Consider the following 23,757-nt stretch of genomic DNA (forward strand, 5'->3'; position numbering starts at 1 on the left):
TTGACTGAAACTTTTTTATTTACAGAATGGTTAGCAGTTTGTATTAACACTGCAACAACTTATTATAGCATAAATATTTATGAAATCAAAGTAGTTGGATAACTCTCATGAAGAAAATAATGTGCTTATTTTTCAGCCATTTGGCCACAATCAATCGCAGCAAGATATCTTACAAGAAAATACAATATTAAAAGCCACAGAAGTTCAGTTCCCTGTCAAACCTGTTGTAAGCAATGAAGCCAAGGTAACTTTTCATATGATCTCTTGAGTAACAGTTAAAACATTCGTCATAAAGGATTCAGGTGTAAAATTGCTGTTAACTTAAGAGTGCTGTGGGACATAGTAACTAAACATGTAGGAAAACATAATGGAGTACTAGTATTTTTATGTTTTTATTTAAGCAAACTTATTCTGGGACTTCTCAAAATCATGTACTTCAAAACAAGCCTATATATATATTCCAGAAATTTGCAAGCAGTTTTAATGTAGGCCTCAAAACTTGTCTGCTTTGCTTTTTCCCAGAGGACCTTATGTGTCTCACTCAGGCTGTCTCAATAGAAGTTCTTGTGAAATACTTCTGCTAACAGTAACAGGCTCTTTCTGAAAATAGTGAATGTTACTCTCTGCAGCCTTATTGGCTTGAAGAACTATTTGACTACCAAATACCTAGAGGATATGCCTGCTAACACTCTTCCCTTGAAAGGTCATAGTATGTATGTATTAACTCAAAGCTGAGTTTAGAAACATAAATTCTTAAGATTAAGAATCTATGAGATATGTTGATGCTAATTCAGGAAATAAGACTGCCAAAATAGTTGATCTGCCACAAAGGTGTGGATGGCAGTGTTTCCTGTAAAAATCTTATTTTGAAACATCTGTAGTATCAAACTCACAGACTAGCTATTCCGCAACAGATTAAGGTGGTTTCCCAAATGATTGCTGCTGTGAGCATCCGTAACACAAACCCAATTCTGTGAATATGGAAGAAAACATTATATATGTGTTGCTTGTTTGTAAAACTGTCCCAATTTTTGAAAGTTATATTCATGGCCAGACGCAGTAGAGATGCGCTCGTTGAAAAAAATGCCAAGATAGTCGAATGGCTATTCAAGTTTCAGCATCTAATTAAACATACTTAGATTTGGACACAAGCTGCAAAAAATTTAGGAATGTTAAGATTTAGCTTCTAAAGATTAAAAGGAAAGGAAACCTATTTCTAGAGGCTGTAACTTCCCAAGAAAATAAGACTTTTAGGGACATAAGCCTGCTGTTACAATTTGTGGTATATTTCCATTGGTTATATTTTCTAAAAGTAGTGTTAGCGAGTTGCAGTTAAGGTTATGAAAATTTGGTTGAAGAATTGTAGTTTGTCCTGGGTTTTTTGTTTGGTTGAGGTTTTTGTTTGCTGTTTTTGTTTTTTTCACCCCCATTTGGAAAAATTGTGTCCCTTGAATGCAGTTGATAAATATGCATCATATAACTGATAGCATTATGTGTTAACAGTTTATATCCCTGTCTTTTAACTTTGTGTTTCTTTGTCATTAGTAGTTTTTATATAGAGGATGTTGGGCAAGAGTAGACAGTTCAGCATGGAGAATTGGCAACTTATTTTACATTCTCTGTGTATTCCATGTTCTGTTTGTTTGTTTGAAAGACTAAAATAAACTTTCAGTGTTCTCCACTCCTATTAACATTGTCACGATAGCTGTAAGAGAGAGGGAGAAATTATTCTCTGGTGGAAATGCTATAAAACAATTTCAGACTAACTTGTAAAGTCAGACCATTTATGATGACTGTGTAGAATCCAAATTGTCTTTCAGATTTATAGGCCTGGCAGTTGGAAAAGAACAGCTTGTAAACTGAAATTCTTATTTGGAAAATGTGGAGATGAAATAAATAAGGAACCTGAAATGACATTGTTAGTTGGTTTTCAGACTGTAACTGTCCTTTGATCCTCCTCACTTTTTCCTGTTTTGTGCAATGTTCTCCTTTGCATCGCAGTAATGTATCTACAGTGCCACAGAAGCATGAAGTATTTTACAAAGATTTTAGACACAAACTGTTACTCTGAGGATCTTGCAAACAACTCTTAACGATTCATTTGTTATGAAGGATTTATTGTGAAGAATTTGATTAAAATCCATAATGTCCAAGAACATGTGAATATATATTAACAGATGTGCATGATTTTTATTTTGTACCTTATTCATGCTGGATATGTAAATAATAGAAGTAAATTCTAGCAGGATTCTTTGGAACTTGTATCACAGATTTTTTCCTTTAATCTCCAGTTTTTAATTGGAGCAAAGAACAAACAGCTGACAGATTTATCAAAGAAAAGAGACGTAATTCTTTTAAATTAAGTTCTAAATTAAGTGATGATGTGCTAATCAGTTCTGTAGCAATAATAAGGATTTTCTATCATTAAACGTTGAAGCCCAAACTCTCAGGAGACCAAATGTTCTGTGTACGGTAGACATAAGACTTGACAGAAACTTTTCAGCACAAAATGATTGGCATACATCATATGGTCCTAAACATAGGATAATGTAGTGTCTCAAGAACAGTCCTGAAGCTAGCTACAGAATTTTTCAATTGATTAGATATTTTTAAGCAGATGGGATTGAGTTTTTTTCTGGGAAAGGAGTTCCCAGAAAAGGTAGTGATTTCTTAAATAGTCTATTAGTTAATTAATGCCTATTGAACATGGCAATCACCATTGTCAAATTTCACATTTTGCTGTATTCCGTCATGGCACATGTGGTAATGCCTGCTTTCAAAGGTCAACTAAAGCGTTGAAATTCTGTCCCTGCATCTTCCATCTACTCTTCATCTGCCACACAGCTGAATGGTTTTAGAAGCTCCATGGAGCTCCTTTCTACTTTTTGAGTCCTCTGACATTTGCTTCTGGTTTTTCCTAAGCTGTTCAGAGATAGCACATGCAGAATTCCAATTGTGTGAGATGCTCATGCTTTACTTGTAAATATAGTTTCTAAACATGGAAATACATATTTGAAGCCAGTTAATTTGCTGATTTTTTTTTTCTTCTGTGACGTTACATTTTTTCATTGGACTCAGTAGTAAAATGTTACACTGTCATTTGAATTGAATTACATAAGAACAAGAATTTGTTTAGAAACTAATTTATCCAGGAGGACACGCATATTTGCTTGTGAGCAGACGTAATTATTTGGAATGGTATTGTAACTTATTACATTTCTTTTCTAGGCCTTTATCAGACGCTGTTTAGCATACCGAAAAGAGGATAGATTTGATGTCCACCAGCTGGCTAATGATCCTTATCTTCTCCCTCATATGAGGAGATCAAATTCTTCAGGAAACTTGCATATGACTGGGCTAGCAGCATCCCCTACACCACCTACTTCAAGCATTATTTCATACTGAAATTTCTCCAACCGAGGAATGGCATGATACCATTGTGTAGTTTCCAGATGCAGACTTGAGCTTGAAAGCATTTGAGTGTTTTTACACAGGACAAGTTTGATAACTGTGTTTTCAGACTGAAGTCCTTCTACATAGTGTCATTTGTATGATTGGAATGGATCATGGACTGTGAATAAATGTACCCTTCTGAGAAATACCTTTAAACATTGAAGGATGACACTGCCTGTTACACACTAACAGGTATACTGTGTTTAAGACTGAAGAAAAGGTTTTTAGTTTTTTCTGGGGAACATTGTAAATAATCTTTTTAATACTTAAAGTACCTTTGGTTGATACTGGAAAGTTCTAACATGAAGGGTAGTTTTTCATTATTTAAATAAAAATGGGTAGTGAGCAAATTTGAAAACACAGGAAAAATTCCGTGCCTGGTTATAAACTAAATAAACTGCCATCTTTCCAAGACATTGATCTTTTGAAACCAAAGTAAGGAGTGTGAGGCAGTCAAAGATATGTTCTGTATCAGATTCCTCAGATAAAATTGTAGTATTTTATTTGGCAACTCAGGCTTGTACCTCCAAAAATGTGGTGGTGTTTCACTGAATTTAGATTGGAAGGGTGATATGGAATTCCTGGTACTTATTTCTCAGATAGATTGCTAATTTTGAAATCCCTCAATTTACTAAAAATACTATACTTGCTGTGGTATTGAAACCTGTGAAACTTTCCAGGCTTCTGATAAAAGCAAGCAACAGTATGAAACCAAATGCAAACAGGTCATGTATAATGTTCTATGCAGGAATAATGATAAATTCCCTTCTAGCTCTATTGTAAATTGTTGTACAGATGTCACATTTTCAGTTAAATTTCAGCAACTTATTCCTGTACAAATGTTTAAAGTATGGCTTTTTCTAATTGGATATTGTATTTTTTTTAAGTCTCCCTCAAGGCGCTTTTAATTGCTGCTAAATGATGTTGCTTTTACTTTTGCGAAAGAATCAAATGACCTCCTTAAGGTGCAAGTCAACTGTACGTTATAGAGAGATTAAGAGTAGGTAATTCATTAACAATCAAGGCATGTAAAACAGATCTGTGTTGGCAATATACAGTACAGTTCTTTAAGTCAGTTTATTGCGTTCTCAATCTGCAGAGCGCATTGATACTAGGTGTAGAAGTTGCTCATGGTTATTCTCTATTTCTGGAAGTTCCTATCAACAAGGAAATGTTTCTTATGGCTTGTACAGATATTTTAAAATGTGAAACATTTTCTAACTGCCTTGTATGGTAGAAACTTATTTTTCAGAACAGTGTATCTCTCTCCCATTCGCTATTCTTTGAACTATCCCATTCTTGATGCTGAGTACCTATATGTAATTTTGTCCATGTTGCAGAAAAAGGAGGCTGTATTACCACAGGTTTTCATTTAGTATTGTACAGTTAAACTGTTGCTCTCGTTTCTGATGTTGCAAGCCATTTTGTTTTCATTGTATATAAAGAAACATTAACTGTCTCTTTAAGATGCTGCTGAAATTGTAGAGAATGTAGCCAAAACAGTAATAAACAATGACAGTTGAAATTTCAAGGTTTTCATTGCATGTTTTTGCATTTCAACGAAGGGCAAATCAGCTAACCATATCACTGAGCTACACTTAGCTATTTAAAGCAAACTCTCTTTAATTACAAACAAAAGGCCAATAATAGAATAATTAATTTAAGTAACATTGGAGGTGAAAGGGGAGGATTCCATGAAACTTAAAACATCTGTTGTAATGAAGTAACCAAAACATCATTTCACTGAATAGACCTCACCGAAACGACTTTAAGTATTTCAACGGGTCCTTCTAGAATTCTTTAACCGTGGAATACAATTAGCTCATAGAATAAAATTAGACTCATATAGTGACTCTTTCTGCCTTATATTACACCAGAGTACTGGGACTGCATCCTTTTCATCCTCTATAGCGTGAGACCAAGTGCAGGGTTCGAGGAGAATGTGCCATAGCTGTAGGCTCACATTAGATTTCATTCCTTCTTATTCTGCATGTGTCAATATCAGAAGTTAAATCAAAGAATGTTTTGCCGAAGGAAAAGATGTAGGATTGTGTTAACTGTATTTTTATTTCTCTGGAATGTATTATGGTTACCCCTAGTAAAGGGAAGTTTGGCAATATATTAGAGAACTACTTAAGTAACTGGAAATTTTACAGCTACCTAAAAATAAGGGGGTTTATGCATTGCACTAATTACGTACAGACTTGTTTTTCCTGTTGTTAGCATCTGGGAATAGGCTGTTGTGGCTGAATACATGGCACTTCCTCCAGCTTTACAAATACACATTTCTGAAACCTAAACACTCACTTTAAACCAAGTTTCATGTAGAAATACATGAAAGAAAACGAGAGTCACCATCTCATCTTTTGAATCAAAGTTGTAAGGTTTTTACCTCCGATACATGCCGTTGTGTTTGTGTTAGCATCTTACAGTACCGTTAATAAAAGTTTTGTATCCCCATGTGGACTCATTCTGCAGTCACAAGAAGACAACTGAGTTAGTGTGTTTGGTGCCTGCTATTCAGCAATTTGTGCTTGGGATAGAAGTATCCTTGAGGCTCAGTCTAGAAGCCCAAATTACTGCTACTTGTGGAGGAATGCTGATCCACTCCTAGGTAATTCATGCATCGGTTGTTCAGTCTGTATTTCATGCATGTTTTACTAATTTCATCATGTGTCATCCATCACTGGATTTCCCAAGCTCTCTTCTGATTTAGCAGCAGGTAGACAAAAGCAATGAAGTTAAACTTTATCAGGCAGCTTTTAATGAACCTTGGAATTAAAAGGCTTCCTTTAAATTCATAAATACTTTAAAATTTCTGCATTTACTGAAAGATGCTAAAATACTACATTGCTGTATAATTAAAAAAAACCTATGTATGAAACAGAGGTGTAAAGTTCTGCACTTTTAACTATGATTGTAGTGCTCAGGTCATTGCAGCCAGAGTTGTTAATGGTTGGCTGGTTTCTGGAAAACAACCGTGTTTTGGCACTATTTTATTTTATTTACGTTTTCACTGAAGTTGTTCAGATTTCAGTGTGAAACATTCACCCTTAACTTGGTCTATGCTCGTTGATAGATACAGTTTTCATGGAGGCTAGTTAATATTTTAATTTTCTAAAAAGTGCTTTTAACGCTCGCAAGAAGACTGGAAGGGCATCGCACTGCTGGCCGGCTGCCCAAGTGCTATTGACCACACACACTATGGCTATGAGCAAACCGCTGCATAATTAGATAGGCTTTCAAAAGCCTACAAAGCTGCGAGCCCTCTCGGTATGCGAGTCACGGGTGCGCGCGGTGCCGAGCCGCTGCCGAGGGGTGCTCTGCGCCGCTGGGACCCCGCGCGTGCGCCGGGGGCTGCTGATGACAGCCTGAGCAGGTGACTGGCTAAGGTGTGTTTTAAAATAAACAAGCCCTGGAAAGGAAAACATAGCCTGGGATTTGAAGCATCCCGGGTGCTCCTGCTCCAGCTTTGATGTCTTCCTGAACATGAGGAAACCACAGCTCTGAGGCAGGGCCACCAGCCCGGCCAGGCCTGTCTTCCCCATCCCACAGCTATCCCAGCCAGATTGGGTTTGGGGAGCGGATGCAGGTCTTCAACAGCACTGCTGCTCCAGTCTTGCTCTGGATTTCAGCTCTGCTGGTACTGAAGCTGCTCCTGTCACGGCACAGAGGAGCTGCGGCAGCTGAGGGGCCCTGGCTGGGCAGGTGGTGGTGGCCACCCCTCCTCACCCACTACCATGTTTTCTACAGGGGGCTGGAACAGTGAGGGATACTGCTGGGGGGAAGGAGCTGCCAGGAAGGGTGAGAGGTGTCTCTGGGACATTTATTTCTCTTCAAAGATCCCTCGGGACTTGCTGGTCTTCTCCAGAAGTGGGAGATCGCGTTGGGAAGGGGGACTGGGGAGCCCGGCCTGGTGGGGGGGCCTGGGCAGGTTGTCAGGGCAGAGACGGCCTCAAAATTTGGAGGGAGAGTGGTAAGAGAGTCTCCTGATTTTGGTGTCTAAAACACTTCGGTCTCACAATTGCTGTTGTATTTTTTAAAAATATTTTTTCTACATATCAGCTGCTGTCAGAGGGAGGACCCTGGTTTCGTAGGTGAGGGGTGCCTGGCAGCACGGGCTGACAGTGTTTCACCGTTGTGGTCTCACACTGTGTGTCTGCCAGCCTCCCGTGTCTGTCTGCTGCCAGGGCACTGTCATTTCCACAGTCCCAGCACGATCCTGCCGTGGGCTTCAGGGTGTAAATACCTCTCCCGAGGCCTGGAGCATACCTGGCTCCAGGCAGCCATGAATTATAGAGTTGAGGACTGTGTTGTGTTTGTAGGAAAGGTAAGACTGCAAACGTTTTCAGAGAGATAATGAATAATCCAGCAATTTCATGTCTCTGTGACCACAGATTGATTAAAGGAGTCTAATAAGATAAACAGAGCTCCCTCTGAGTCACCAACCTGGGGGCCTGGTGTTACATACCTGCCACCTGAGGCCGATGTGTTTTCAGGTGCCCTGTCCAGAAACAAAACGGGTTTTACTTGGTCCTCAATGCTTGCTAGGCAAGGATCCCTGGAAAACTCTCTAGTCTCTTCCAGTACCCACGATTTGGCTGAAGTTTACTTATATCCTGACAAATTTGTCCACCTTAAAGATGCCCATCAGTGGAGGCTGCATTACTTATCCAAGCAATCTACTCCAGTTTTTCCTAGCATCCTGTCTTTCTTGTGGCTTATTAAGCCTATTATTTCCAGTCCTATGCACTACGGCATGAAGAACAGTTCCCTGCCATGTGCAGTACATGAGCCTTGCTTTCTGTGCAGCCTCCACGCAGCCTCATTTTAAACTTCATGCATGCTTCTTGAGTATCCTTTGGAGCTAAGATTATTACCCTCTGAACAAGTGAGGTTCTTGCATTATTTATTTTAGATATTCAACTCCTAACAGCATGTTAGGGAAACTCTTGCTGTTGAAGAAATTTTTTTTTTCTATTTTGCTCTAAGTAATTGAGTTACCTTGCGATGTTTTCATTGTGCTATGTTTCCCAAGCCAGTAAAATTCTGTGCATAAATCAAGGGAAAATGCTTTCCCTAGAAATCTTGTTTTGTATCTAGTGCCTCTAGAGCTAATCAGGTATCATTAAGAAATTACATGATGTTTGAATTTCAGAATCCCCTTGTGCAAAACTGTGGGTATCTTCTTCTGTGCATCATTAAAGCATGCACAGGGACTTTCTGTTTAAAAAGTCATGGAGATCAAAACCACATTTGCTATATCCTCAGAGGATGTGCTACCATCAGACCAGCAGGTCAGCTAGAAAAGTAAGGTGTTTTCTTGCTCTTGTGTGGAACCTATGCTGTAGTATTCAGCAGAGCACAACTCTGCAGCCCAGTGAAACAAGTGTTCCCCAGGAAGAGAATGCCATGGCCTCAGCCTCAAGCCCCGAGCCCAGTATGGTTTCTGTAGTTTGGCAGTTGTGCTTTCAGTGTAAAAAACATAAGCAGTCCCTGGACATGACCCTTGTGTTTGCTGTTACTCTCGGGAAACCTGTTTACACATACACAGGGTTCAAATCAGTTTTGCAGGTGGCCTGGGGTTGTGGCTTCCTGTTATTTTCAGTATTGATGCACACTGGGGTTGCAGAATTGCTCCCGTCACTGAGACTGGAAGGATGGTCCTTAGCAGAGTCATTGACTTCAGTAAGGTCTGGGAGCATCTATAGCTCAAAGAGGCACAAGCATGATCCACTGCTTCAGTGCTTAGAAGTGCCTGTCAGTACCTTGCTCAATCAATATCCTAGTTTATTTTTGGTATTGAAATTCTGAAATATTTATACTTCAGGACAGAAGAAAAGGAGTCTTTATGGACTCTCAAACCAGCTTCTGCTAAATATTGTTCACTAATAGTGAACTATGATAGTTTAAAAAAATCAATTGTATGCGGCTTTAGGAAAGACAGTATATTATGTTAAATACGTTGGCTATATGTACAAGCATAGAGTTTTGCTGGGTTTTTTTTATGATTCTAGCTGAAGACATAAAAGTGCCACACACATCTACAAGCTCATGGCTTGTATATAATATATGCAAAGATGATATTTCAGATTGTAGTACTCCTAGGTAGGATCTGGCAGTACGTGTCTCCTATTGCCCAAATGCCTTTTAACCTAAATTTATGTATAGTCTGCACACCTTTCACTGCAATGGAGTAACTGGAACTGGGGCTTGTAGAGAAGGAGACCCTGTGATGCTTAAATATGCAATAGAGTTCGTGGATTAAAAAAATAAATAAATCCAGAACATGAAAAACAGAAACTTGAGAAAAGTTTGTTGTAGAAGACAGTTCATGTGGGGTTTTCTCCTCATATGAGTAGGTCTTCTGTTCCTTCATCTGAATTGCTTTCAGACGACATAGTCCTTTGATATTCTCTGGTAATTTCTGTGCATTGTTACAGTTTTTCTCCCCATACCCCCAGTCCTCTCATCATGCTCCAGATGTCCAAAGCCATGCTTTGGCTTTCCTCCCTGCAGGTACAGCATGATGATTAGCGGATGGTGCAAGCTGACTTCCAGCCACCCAGTGCTTCAGCAAGCAATACAAATCTAGGATGCAGCTGGGTGTCATGAAGTGATGTGCTAGGCAGCTGAAAGGTGGTGGTGGCTTTGGGGTGACAGTGTGTATGTCTCCACTTGCTTAGCAGTGCTTAGGCGGTGGCACCACTTCTACGTGTGTCTCAGCATGCAGGGAAGTGGTGCCCAGGGGTGGGAGGTAGGCAGTGAAGCAGAAGCGGAGCAAACACATCTGCAGCTTTTCTTCAGGCCCATATTCCAAAATCTCAGTTGCTTTATCACACAGTAGTTACAGTGATTTTTTTTTTTTTTTTTTGTATACCAGTGAAGACCAGGACATCTTTCTTCTTTTTCCATGCACTGCAGCCTTTCCCCAGCCTTCCTGAACCACATCAGCCTTCACCGTCCAGTGGTATTACGAGTGTGTTGGAAGTCTGTAGTTCAAAGCAAGGTGTAATGTTGCAGTCTCACATTCTCTGCTACTGCACATGTGTGTAACCAGGGCAGCAGAGGGTCAAGTTATGGAGACTGTATGTTGAAGTAGTGTCTATACCCTTCTCATAGCTTTCCTTCCCTGCCCAGCTGTGCTGATATGCGTGATACTGATAACCAGCCTTGTGCCCTCTTCCCTTCCTCAGAGCTGTGCACAGGCCTTTTCCCTCCTGGGAGAGGAAAGGCAAGTATCTGATTTTTCACAGTTGACAACTGTGCTACATTTAGACCCACCATCCGTAATTTGGACTCAAGTAAGAGACAGTGTGGGGTCCATCCGACCCCAGCTTTTGTAAGGTCTTGGACATAGCAGGAGATCTAAGTGCCTCTTCCAGCCCTCAGACATTGGTCTTGCAACTTCTAGACCAGCTGGGCTGGTGCTGTGTCCTGGAGTGCTGTGCATATGGAGCTGTGCAGCCATATTCCACGATGTAGGGAGGACGCATTCCTGAAACATGCAATGGTTAGCAATCGGGTGAAGAGTAAAAGTTCCTGTAAGAATCAGTGTAGTAGAGGGGTGATGTGTGCAGGACCTTGAGGAATACTGTCTGAAGACACAGGGATGGATTTTGCAGCATAAGCGCTTTCCTATTCATGTCCCAGTAATGCTTTCAGAAAAGAGTTCTCAATGGTGTGAATGCAAGACAAAGACAGAAGAGATGGTTTATTGTGTCTTAACCTGTTGGGACATGCTCATGACTTTAGCAGGCCTGGAAGGAAAGCTGGAAAAGGGAACTGACTCCCTGTTAGCATTGGTGAGAGCTTTGCAGGGCAGAGCACCAAGAACTGTGCTGCTTTGCACATGCATGAGCAGATCCAGTAGATCTTTGCTTGCCTTCATTGGTAGAACAGCAGTTTTCACTAAAAACAATGGGACTGACAAGGACTTTAAGGATTCAAAGTAGTAAAACACATTCCCCCACGCTCCTAGATTTCTGTCTCATCTGTTCTTCAGCTGAGCATGACAGAGGAATGGGACCTGCCAAATGGTCGCATACACGGAGCTGACAGCGAGACAGTGCAGCTTCTTTCCTTCTCCTAGGTTTGTCCCGCTAAACAGCCACAAGAAGAGTTATTGCACAGCTTTGTATATTTGCATAATGGAAAACTTTCTTCATGACAAAAATAATCACCCTAACTAGTGCACAAATGGTTCTTTTCAGGTTTGCAGCTGTGGCTCAGTGGCAGCTGGCAGAGCTCTCATCACCGATTCGAGCACTGGAATACCTTCCCTGCATGCCCTTGTAGTGCAAAGCCAGGTAAGTAACATATTAGCTGGCAAACTACACGTGAGCACTTGTCCATAGTGAATTTGGAGCACCTTATTCCATTGGTTAAATATCAATTAATAGTCATTTATATGATACCATGAAATCCTTATGTTGCTTCTAAGGTTACATAAGGATGTATCAGATGCTGAGCCCAATCTCATAAATTGTTTTCTTAGAGCTGTCAGATGTCAGGACAGTTTTATTACTGAGCCCAAACACATTCCAATCTAACCAATTAGCATATCGTAAAGGTTATTGTCCTATCATCCAATTAACAAAACCCATACAGATAAAATAGAATTACTCCTCTCTCGTCCTTTATCATCTGTCAGAATTCCTGTGGTTTTAATCCATGTCATCCTTTTCCACTTATATTAATACCTTAATATATTGGTTAAAATGAAAACCTTCATATATAGGTAGCACGTTCAACAAAACATGGTCCTAATGGTGAAAACTGTAAAGATTGTTTTTTTCCTCCCCACCTCAGAGACCACTGAGAGGAATTCAGCTGAATTACATTGAGATAGCTTTTCTATTTTGGGGCATGCTTTGATGTGCTCTGTTAACATTAGGCCGCAATGTGAAGGCCTCTTTTTTCATTCAGTGAGTCAGGTCATGTTTTGCTCCTTTCGGGTTTTGCAAATGATTACTTAGGTTGCAAAGGATTTTGTGCTAAGGAGCAGCACAGACAGGGCACAGAGATCATGGCGAAAAGCCAATATGAGCCATTCCTATTTGAAATTAGGGAAAAGCAAGCAGAAGTCAGCTACACAAGGCTCCAGATGGATGGTGTGACTGAAATGACACTTCAGCTGTGCTCACTTAGCTAACTTGCTGTATGTCCAGAACACTTTCAGACTCAGCCACTATGCACTAGATGGATGTAAGGTGAATTGCTATAACAGCTAGTAGCAAAGTTTTACATTGTGTTTCATATTCAGCTATACAGAGAGCAAGCCCAGGGCACAAGGGGAAAAAAGGTGGTGCCTGAACCATCAGAACTTTATAAGCAGCACTTTGCTGCTCATAAATCGGCCTCAGCCCAAAATCAGGGAGATACATCAAAACTCGGCTCGCCACTGGACATCTGGATCAGATGTACTTGCCAGCAGCCCAGGGGAGAGGGAAGCACACGGTTTCCCAGCGCCCACTAGATGGCAAAGCAAGGTGCTGTATTCAGACTGCTAAACAGCTACTTTACCTGTCTGCACCTCACAGTGGCGTGACACAGAGCTTGGGCATGGCAATATCAGAGCAGCGGATGCTGTGACTGAGGGGCCAGGCCTGCTCATCCCTCTAGGATATTGGACCAGGGCTTCTCTGTCTCCTGCAGGCAGAGTTTTTAAATACTAATGGCACTAATTTTCCTAGAAATTGGCATGGGGTATCAGTATTTGATAGCACTCAGCTGTACTTGGCTAGCTATCGATTCAACAAATACTAAGAGAAAAGTGTTTCTCTTATAGTTTATGTAAAGCAGGGAGGAATAGCTTGTAACAAAGGGTGGAGGAAAACTTACGGTTTATACAATCCATCTGACTTGGAGCAAGAGTCTTGAAATAAGAATCAAAGCTTCTGGAGTAAAGCTTGACTTCTGTTTGGAGTTCACAGCAGTAGTGAGTTATAGTGTTTGGGAAAAAGATCTGTAAAAGAACTTAACTCTAACAATTCTGAATTTTGTCTCCTCAATTTTTGTGTTAAGCCCTAGCCTGTTATTAAGGTGCTCAAATACTATAATGATGAATCTATAAAATGCGTTGATTGATACCTAATAGTTTGAAGCAAGATTCACAGAATATATTTGTAATTGAAAATGGCTGGAAATATGGTAATTCAGCTCTTCTCTCTGCTCTGGACTTTATTCTTATTACTGCCATTCTTGTAATTTGAAATGACACAATCACAACTCAGAAGCCTTTTAAAGTATCATTTTATCATTTTCAAGTCACACATTTCCTTGATGGTCACTGCTTATGATTTCTAACATGTTATTCATAGGACATTGTGCTGATAAAGGTGAATTAATGATAGGAGGTAGTTCTAAACTAATTTCTAATATGGTGAAAGAAATAGCGATAGCTACTACAATATATAATCTGCAAGAGAGTTTTTCACTTAAAAAATATAATGTAGTAGTTACTAATCCTAATAGCATGGCTGTTGCTTTTTAGGGCAATTAAATATCCTTTTACCATTAAAGATTTTGTATTTTTGACCCAAGACAAATATTTAATGTGAAAATTATCTGACTGATTCACATAAGTTGATTTCATTAGGGTGTGGTTGTACGTTAGAAGCTTCTGTCTTAATAATTAAAAATATTGTTTTGCACTCATTTGTGTGTCTGGAGGGAAAAATGCTATTTTATAGCTACTGGACTAACGTCACAAAAGGTGTGAGAGCTATGATGCTTTTGGTCTTGGTCCAGGGTTTAATACCACTCCATTTTACATTCCTAGCTGGAGATGTGGTTTTTGCCATCAGTGTAAGCTAACCCAGGGCTCAGCCCCGAGCCCTTTGCACCCACAGCCTCCCTTGCCTCCAGCCCAACAACCAGGCAGCTGTGTGCTAGGTCTCATCAGCTGGCGGGCCTGGGTGAAAATGCAGCACTCTTTTTGGCTGGGTTACTTCTCAGCCAGGACCAAGAGCTGACCCAAGGTCCCTAGCAGCCACATGGGTGCAGGCACCAGTGCTGAGAAATGGGTGTGAGCACCGGTGGGCATGGGGAGCAGGGGGAGAGACACTCCTGGAAATGGCAGCATCTTACCTTGGTGCAGGACAGGGCTTCACTTTCAGCTCAGGCTGTCCCACTGCCTGGCTGTGCTCCCTCTAGAGCCCCTGGAGGAAGAGGGGCTTCCCCAGAGGCAGGCTTACCCTCACAGCTGGGCTTTGGTGTGCTGGCTTGCCCTGAGGAGAAGCACCTCTCTTAATGGGAGCAATCGGCTGGCTACCCTACCAGTATTCTCAAATTTTCATTGTGTGGACATCTTGCCAGAGATTTTCTCCTTCCCTCCACAGTTGCACAAATAACTTCCTTCTCCGGGCATGATCCAACAGTGTGCTGTATCCAGCTGAAACGACAGGGGGAAATTCAGACACAATGCAATAAAGCAACTGGAATTTGTTTGTCATAAACCCCAAGGGCATGTTCTCATTAAAGCAACGAGTTGTATCCAGCAGTTATGTTCTTTCATGTTTGCATTACACCCCTCTAAACTGCCAGAGATTAGTCTGCTTTCAGTGTTGTCTGTGGGTCTCTGCTCGGTTTGACAGGGAGGAAACTTTTCAGCCAGGGCTTGGAACAAAGAGCGTTCCTCCACACGACAGCTATTAATCCTACCCTTGCGGGTGGCATACTGGCTTCATTCACTGACCAAAATCAGCCGTGTTAAGAGGAGGGCAAGAGGATGAGGAGAGATTATCTCTCACCTGACAGACAGCTGACAGCAGATGTTCTGCAGCAACAGGCACAGCCACCAGTAGGAGATGTAGGAAACATCCCCCTGTGAGTCAACACATCCCACGGGGCCCTCAGGTAGCTGGTTAGTTTAATGTTTCTTTTATGCCATCACACAAATATTTGACCAAGCCAATGCTTTTTTAGCATATGAGAGAGACCTAGCACACAGCCCATGCTGGTCTGTGCTGTCTGCTGAGGGATTACGAAGAACCAAAAATTTCCAAGAAACAACAACGATGACAGCAGCCACCACAGTGATCTGGGTGCTACCAGCATTTAAGCACTCAGTGCCATTTCTGCATAATTATCTCTAGAGAGTAGGAGTTACAAAACCGACCATCTTTTTTAAGCGTTCCCTGACTAAACTAATGTAGGAAGAACCTGGTGTTCTAATTATCCCATATCCCATGGGCACGAAAGTGATCATTCCCCTAGGTCCTGCATGAATTCAAGCATCTGAAGCTCATATCTGATACTGCATCTATGTTCACTATCCTTTGGACACCCAAAGCTGAGCCTACGCTGAGCGTCAGATGCCTTTGCACACTGTGACTAAGCAATTACATCTGTTCTTTGCAGATACGTACTAATCCAGGATGCAAATGTAAAATGTTTTCATAAGTGCAATAAACTTGTAGTTTTGAGGGCAGTAAAATTCTCACTCAATCAATAGTCTTTATATGTGGTTAGATTAATTAATAGTATTTCTGAGTCAAACAAAACCACTGATAAAGGATTAGCAAAGACTGGTGCCATGCTAGGCAGCTTGTTTGCACTCACTGTGCTTTTAGAAATGCTGATGATGTTTTGGAAACCTTCGTCTTCTTAGATGGGACTTCTTAACACTGTAAATTTCTAACCAGACTTGGAAGGGGAAAAGGGTGTTTGCTTCTCTCCTCCCCGCTGAACTGCCCCATTCCCTCCTTTTTGCATCAGCTGGTGCAGAAATGCTTGTTTAAACGTCACCTTTCTCAAGCTGGAGAGATTCCCTCATTGATGTTTTGGACACATACATCGTACATGGTCTAAGAGTAGGCTTCCTCTCGGTGAGCAGAGAAGTGGCTCTGGGGGCATTTTCTCCAGGGAATGAGGGACTGTGTCTCCTCTCTTTCTCAGCTGAACCCCTTGGTAGAAGACCCAGATTTAGGGGGAGTTCTAGAATCCTGCTGAAATCTACTAATAGTAGTTAGTGCTACTAGTCAAGTAGTTAAAAATAATATTTGTTACCAGGTTTGTCATGATAAACTGGTAAAGAGGTTAAAGTTAATCCCCAAAGGGGTGGATTGAGTCAAGTGCTTGACCGAGACTGGGGAGATAAGACTCAAATTCCTGCAAACTTTGATGTTTTGCATTTAAAGACATAGAAAGATAGATAAACAGACACATACATACATTAATACATACACACATGCATATTGAATATATACTGCCTCTGCCTTGTTAAGAGTATAGGACCCTGTAGCAGGGACTTCCTCCATGTGTTCACACAGACCCAGCACAGGAAGCTGAGAAGTCAGCTGAGCCCTCTGGACTCTCACAGCAATGCAAATATCAAACATAAGCCATTGCTTAACCAACATTTTTCCCTTCTAAGGGGTGAAGTGTCAGCATCTTCTTTATTTATGAGTCAAGCAGACAGGTCCTTAAAACTGTTGATCTTATAGGAGAGAGAAGTATTAGACATGGAGAGGATTACAACAGTGGAAGCAAAAACTTGCCCTTGTGAATTCTTATGAACTATATTTAGAATTTAAATCCAAGCATAATTAAACAGTGCTAATGAGACAGAGGGACTTATCTTCATTTGGCGTGTAATTGGTATCACTGATTTCCTCATTCTTTTTTTTCCTAGTTTAAAGCCTTCTTGTTCCAGTGAGATTTGATGGTAAAAGTTACCCTGCAGAGAGAAAGTATCTGGCCTGGAGCTTAAATTCAGCTGGAAGCCTTTTAAGGGATGCAGCTTTCTTGATAGCATCAATAACTGACAGCAAAGACACCTGTGAATGTGTAGCCAACAGTCAAGCAAGGCACTCTTTTTGCAGTGTACCCTTGAAAAAAATGCCATTTCACACAGTATTACAAAGACCATAATGGGGAAGAAACGCTCGCCCCTTGCTTCCAGTGAGGGAAACAAAACGCATTAAGAGTTTTAATAGTTGTAGGTATATTACCCACCACTATCAACTGAGGTTTGAATTCCTTCTCAAAATATGCTCCAACTCATCCAGGAATGTGAAGCTTGCACAGGAACTCTTGGTGATGTTTTGTGCCAGGCACTGCGGCAGCTCAGGGTGGAAGACAGTAATGATCTTGCCCAGCCTTAGTAGCTCTGAACCCATAACCAGAGAAGCAGCCTCTGTTACACCTCTGCTCTAATAGCTGATTTTATTGCTGAGCAAAGGCCAACAGTTACCTGCAGCAGCAGGGGCTGGACATTTTTCTTGACTTAGTCAAAGCCAGTAGAGAAGTGGATGCAATAGGCAAAGTCGAGTTTACCAAAGTTCCATTTTGCTTTTCAGTTGTGTCTTTGCTTGGACTCAGGCTCCTTTTTATTATGTACTACTGTCTCAAATGGATACAAATTTTTGGAGTTGCTGCAAACTGCAGCAAAATCAGCTGTTTCCTAAGAGGTGGCACAATAATGACTATGACTCTGTACATTTCAGTACTGCCATGCATGCCAGGGTGCTTGTGCTTACCAGCTGACAAGGGTGCTCAGAAGCATCATTCACTTAAGACTTCACTGTGCTTCACATCCTAGTGGGAGTGCTTGCAGCCAGCTGGAATCTGGTCTCAGTGACTGCCTGTAGAATAAAGATTCTCCAAAACCTCCTCACTCCAAAGTGACCACTGCTAACTAAATGCCCGTTCACCCACTGAGCCAAACCAGTTCAAAGAGGAGCACTACAGTGTCTGTGAGCAGGCTCTGCTGGATACGAAGAGGGTAGAAAGAGATGAATCCCACAAAACAGCAAATGTTTTTCATCTTTCTCCAGTAATTCAGCACAGGCTTATTCTTTGGGTTGCTGAACCCAAGACTTTGTTTTGTCCTTTTCTGGAAGAGGATTTGAACACTTCCCTGCTAAGACTGTTATGCAGATTAATCTGAGACATAGGAATTATTACAAGCATTTGGTCTAAAGTTCCCTTTGCTCAGTTTCACTGTGTCGTGGTTTAACCCCAGCCAGCAACTAAGCCCCACAGAGCCGCTTGCTCACTCCCCCCCCGGTGGGATGGGGGAGAGAATCGGAAAAGTAAAAGTGAGAAAACTCATGGGTTGAGGTAAAGACAATTTAATAGGTAAAGCAAAAGCTGCACAGGCAAGCAAAGCAAAACAAGGAATTCATTCACTCCTTCCCATGGGCAGGCAGGTGTTCAGCCATCTCCAGGAAAGCAGGGCTCCATCGCGTGTAACGGTTACTTGGGAAGACAAACGCCATCACTCCAAATGTCCCCCCCTTCCTTCTTCTTCCCCCAGCTTTATATGCTGAGCATGACGTCATATGGTATGGAATAGCCCTTTGGTCAGTCGGGCTCAGCTGTCCCAGCTGTGCCCCCTCCCAACTCCTTGTACACCCTGAGCCTGCTCACTGGTGGGGTGTTGTGAGAAACAGAAAAGGCCTTGACTCTGTGTAAGCACTGCTCAGCAATAATGAAAACATCTCTGTATTATCAACACTGTTTTCAGCACAAATCCAAAACATAGCCCCATACTACCTCCTATGAAGAAAATTAACTATCCCACCAAAACCAGCACACACTGGACCACTCTGGCTATATCACCTGCAGTAAATACCCCTCCCTCTTTTTGAGGCTGCCTCTTTTGACCACTTAGCGCTCTGTTGCTGTTCTAGGAGGTGAGACTTGCAGCTGTCCTTCCCCTTCATCACTGCCTAGCTAAGCTATTCAGTCAGTCCACTGGCTACTCTTTCATAGTCAGTAACACAGGTTTTAACTTTCCAGGGGAACAAATCATTTTAGAAGTTGTTCCGCACTCCCAAAAATATCTTCATCTGCTTACATATTTCACAGAATGGCATGTCTGCTCATGATGCTTTTTCACATTAATAGTCCAAATGTTCAAGCACTTAACACTGCCTTGTGGTTGAACAGAAATGAGAAATACCATTGGTAACCAGAAGAACTGAGAGCAGCAGCAAGTATAGCTGCTCCACTTGAGAGCAGTCCAGAGCCACAACCACTTGTCCCTTGAGTACAGCTGAAAAGATCCCCTTTTTCAAAAGCAAGATTTCTTTCTGACTGAGCTGTGAAACAGAGGTCCTGACTGGCTGTGACCAAGAAAAATCCACAGCTCTCAAAGTATCGGTGACTGAAGTCTTACAAATTTGAAAAGTCTATCACTACCTTCTGCTGCCTTAAACATAATTTTCAATTATATTCCTTTTTAACCATCTTAGCTTAACTGCTGGGGAGTCCCACTGTCAGGATTAAACAGATGTTTTATTTCCTGCCAAAGGTGGGTGAAATAATAATCACCAGCTCTGCCTCATTGGCTGCCATGTGGTCTGGAAAGGCGCCATATGCCCAATGCTTGGAGACTGCTGCAGATGGGCGGCTGAGGGCATTATTTATTATTTGCCTAATCAATTTAAATGCTGTCTTTCCTTCAGAAATCACATTTCTAGTGTTTATAAGGAGATATGTACAGGACTCATCAAACACCCTCCTCTGCTGAAGTGCACCTGCTGTTTAAACAGCCAATATCCCCCTTGCACAGCACACGGGGCTAGACGCAAAGACCTTGCACTTGAAACTGCACTATGCTCATGAGCTGTTCTCAGCATCACAATCAGTTGTAGAGATTGTTCAAGTTCAGCCCCATGTGCGATAATAACAGCTTTCTATTACTCTTAATCCTTTTGAAGAGTTCTCCTTGAAGAGAACGCGGTGCCTCTCCTCCAGCAGGCAAAAGGTGTGAGTGTGAGCGAGCTGCTTGTTGCTAACCTGCCTCTTGAAAACTGCTGCTGTGCCTTCACAGTGACAGGATGTGGTGTCTCAGGTGTCAGGCGCAGGGCAACGTCTGCGGGCGCTCTCTCCCATCAGCTGACTCGTGATCCTCCCTCAGGCCAGCCCGCATCTTCCACGGAAGCCGCAGAGTTCTGAGGTGGAGCACAGTTTGCGGCTGAAGTAGGGAGTGACCAGGGTATGCAGAGCACACCAGGCAGTAGCTGTGGGTGCCGACTTTCACTCCTTTCTTGGAAGGTCCAAGAAGAAGTAGTTCAAAACACATGGGCATGCCCTGTGGGAGGATGGCAAATGAGGAGTCCTAGGCAAGAGGTGACAGTAGGACCCTTCTGCTCTGTGGAGTAGCCAAGCAGAGTGCCAAATGCAGTAATTAGTAAGGAGAAAGCCATCTGGCTTCTGTCCTTTAACAGCTCTCTTTCAGCATCCCTCTTCCTATATACCACAAGAAATCTCCCTGTGTTTTTAGCAACCCTTTCTAGCTTTTCTGAATGATACTACAAGGCCCTGTCTATAAATGACACGGGGAGTAAGGCAAAGAGAGAAAAAGGGGAGGAAGATTATACAGTGGACAAGAATCCGAGATGCCTTCAGGCCTTATCCTGAAATATTACCCCTGTAGCATGGGATATGGCAGCAGCCACCGAGGCAGCAAGTCCTTTAGAGAAGGGACTAGTAATGTGCTTATTGAGAGATGGTGTGGAGTTGTCGGAGGCAGAAGTTTGTAGGCTGACAGGTAGGCATTGCGAGGACATTCAAGGCTGAAGCAAGTACGTCTGCAAGTTGGTGAGAGACTCTGGAGCAGACTATGCTTATACTGAACTCCGGCAATGTGAAGCTGCCAGGTAAGGATGCATGAGCATGCCTCCATATGAATGATGTATGGCAGTTTCCAAGGAGCATTTGAAAAATATTTGGTTCAGTTCCTCAAAGTTCTCAGTATTTCACCCCAAATTCCTCAAAGTCTTCCTACTCCTTTATGATGTGTACTTTTAGGCTACAAATACTCAGAAGCACAGTGCAGTCCAGAAGAACGTTATTTTTGTTACTTTTTTTGTAGTTAGGAATGAAAACGGTCAAGAAGTGCTTTAGGAATGGTAAGTTCCTTTTAATTGTTAAACAGTTAGTGCCCAGAGAGCAAGTGTGGGGTTTTGGGGTTTTTTTTTGTCTTTTCTCTGAATAGGTGTTACTGGTAAGATGGGTAAGAAATCTGTTTCAAACAAAAATGTAACCTTGAAACAAAAGGTAATTGTTTTACAAATTCAGCCATTTCCAGTGCCCAGCATGTTAGTTGGCAATACACAGACTTCCAGTTGGTTTCTATTTTCTTAGCAGTTGCAGTTGCTCTCTAAAAGGATTTTACCCACGTACTTTTTATACGTACAAAACATCTCCTATTGTCAGACTTCTGAGCCTTAGTACAGTACTGTCACTGTCTGGGACCACACTTGTTCTGTTCCATTTCGTGTGAACATAAACTCACCTGAGGGCATAAACAGTGTTGTGAAACAGCTTCTCATATCTTTTCTTGCAGTTCTAACTTTTAGCATCATAGTTGATAAAACTTGACTGATGCCTAGTAACTGTTAATACTGAGCTGCTGTTTACAAAAATTTCTACTTTTGTTTCCAACTTCTAGTATTTCTTAAATAAGTTGCACTATTTCTCTGAGCTAGCTTCAGTTCCCAGATTCTTTAAATTGTTTAAGCACTGCCTGGTGGTATGTGCCAAGCCAAGCACATGGTATGTGCACAGCTCCAAGCCCAGACAATGGGTACTTAGAAACGCCGGGATGGGGGGTTTTAAATCTTCAGTTTGTTTTTAAAGAACACTATTCTGAAGACTCAAAAACAGAATTTCAGGGGAAATCAGCTTGAAGGATAAGGGCAAGATGGTAGCAAGATGGCTGCTGCTGAGTCTTAGTTACTGAACTGTCTGTATGCTCTCTCTCTCTAGTGCAAAGAACCGGAAGCTATTTCTCTTCTACCAGGTGAGAATGTAGTGGTGTTGGCTGAAGATTTGTTATTTGTGACTATTGTTCATTTAGGAGCAAGAACACTGAAATGAGCCGTTTGTTCATGAAAGCTGCCAGCAGACGATGTTGGCTGATAAACTGCGAGCGCTGGGAAGAAACGTCTTCAGGGAGCAGGATCCAGGCAGTGCTATAGTTTCCTTCCTGCACATCAGAGCGTCCAGAGGAGTCGACCCCCAGTGACCCCCATTACATCCAGTGCCCCTTGTCAAACATAAAGCTCGTAGCTCTGTGTTACTTTTGCTAATATTATAATCTTCCATTGCAGGGTTTTCATACACAACTAGCAAGCCTATAGGCTTTGTGGCTTGAGTTCATCACTCATGTTTCCTTTTTTTAGCTTCTGTTGGGGTTTCATAGCTCACCTAAGCTGCAAGGGCCGTGAACAAAGTACGTGAATATGCAACCACTTGCTGGCACAGTGAACAGCTCAGACAAGAGGACTGTTAGTAAAATGGCTTGTTTTGTTGGCAGAAGTGGCTTTCACTGTTGCCATGGGTTGCCCAAGGTGAGCCTGACCTCTGTGGTCTCTGAAGCTCACTCTTGTGGGTGAGCTGAGCAATGCTGGAATCCAGCTTTTAAGATGGATTAACTGTGAACCTAACACATGAAACTGTTCAGAGAGAGTAAAAATACTACATTGCACAACTAGGGATGGAACAGACCTTTTGATCCCATAAGATAAAAGTTCCAAGGCTGAGAACGTGATTATTTGATAGAGCCTTAGTCAGCGTGTCAGTGCAGAGTAATAATGTTTGCAGCCTCCTCTCAGGGCAAAATTCTGCCTTTCCAGGTGCAAGGAAGGGCAGTGGAGAGGCAGGCATGTGGCCAGTGCACAGACAGGACTGCACTTTCCCGCTGTGAGTGAATATGGTAACAAAACCATGCACTCCACTTAACCCTTCTCAGCCAGAGCAGGTCGCCACATGCCTGTGGCCTTTGAACTCTAAGTCTTGATGCAGTTTCGCATGCCAAGTATGCCACAGCACAAAACCAGCACTTTGGTACTAACTTGCAACTGAAATAATGTGCAAAGGCTGTTCCTAAGAAACACCAGTCATCTACCCAAGTGAAATTCTGATTTGCTAGCTGCACCCTGGCAACGTAATGTATTCACAAGGCCTAAGGATAAACAGGAACTGAGGCTTCTGGAAAAGGATGTATTTGTTCCTTGCTCAGCTTACTACCTCTCTACCTACCACCTGCAAATCTCTTAGATATTCTGTAAAACGGCAGATTACTATGCTTTAACTCTTTTGCCGGGGCTGCAGGGGCAAAACTGTTGGAGATTCACCTGAGCAAAATTAGGTTTTCTGTTTGATTGCGGTGGTGGGTTGTTTTGTTTTGTTTTTTTGATATTGGTTCTTGCACCTTAAGTATGTCACTTTAAAACTGTGCTATGGTAGGTTTTGGCTTCCCATTATACCACAGCTAAAAAAAAAGTTTCTACCACAGATGTTACAGGCTAATCAGTTTGAAGATTTTTGCTTTCTGAGCTGAAGATA

At 41.8% G+C, this 23,757-nt stretch overlaps 1 protein-coding gene across 2 annotated transcripts in view; it reads left to right on the plus strand.

Moving 5' to 3' along the window:
• The window catches only part of TLK1 (tousled like kinase 1), a 69,795-nt gene extending 64,803 nt beyond the window's left edge, over positions 1 to 4,992 (plus strand). For both annotated transcript variants that reach the window (XM_075511265.1, XM_075511264.1), the window contains exons 20-21: positions 137 to 244; positions 3,229 to 4,992. In XM_075511265.1, coding sequence (XP_075367380.1) covers positions 137 to 244; positions 3,229 to 3,405 — 285 coding nt within the window. In that variant the 3' untranslated portion in view covers positions 3,406 to 4,992. The remainder of the gene's footprint in view (positions 1 to 136; positions 245 to 3,228) is intronic.
• Positions 4,993 to 23,757: the final 18,765 nt, after the last annotated feature.

The sequence above is a fragment of the Mycteria americana genome, chromosome 9 (assembly GCF_035582795.1).
Source record: "Mycteria americana isolate JAX WOST 10 ecotype Jacksonville Zoo and Gardens chromosome 9, USCA_MyAme_1.0, whole genome shotgun sequence".
NCBI lineage: Eukaryota > Metazoa > Chordata > Aves > Ciconiiformes > Ciconiidae > Mycteria > Mycteria americana.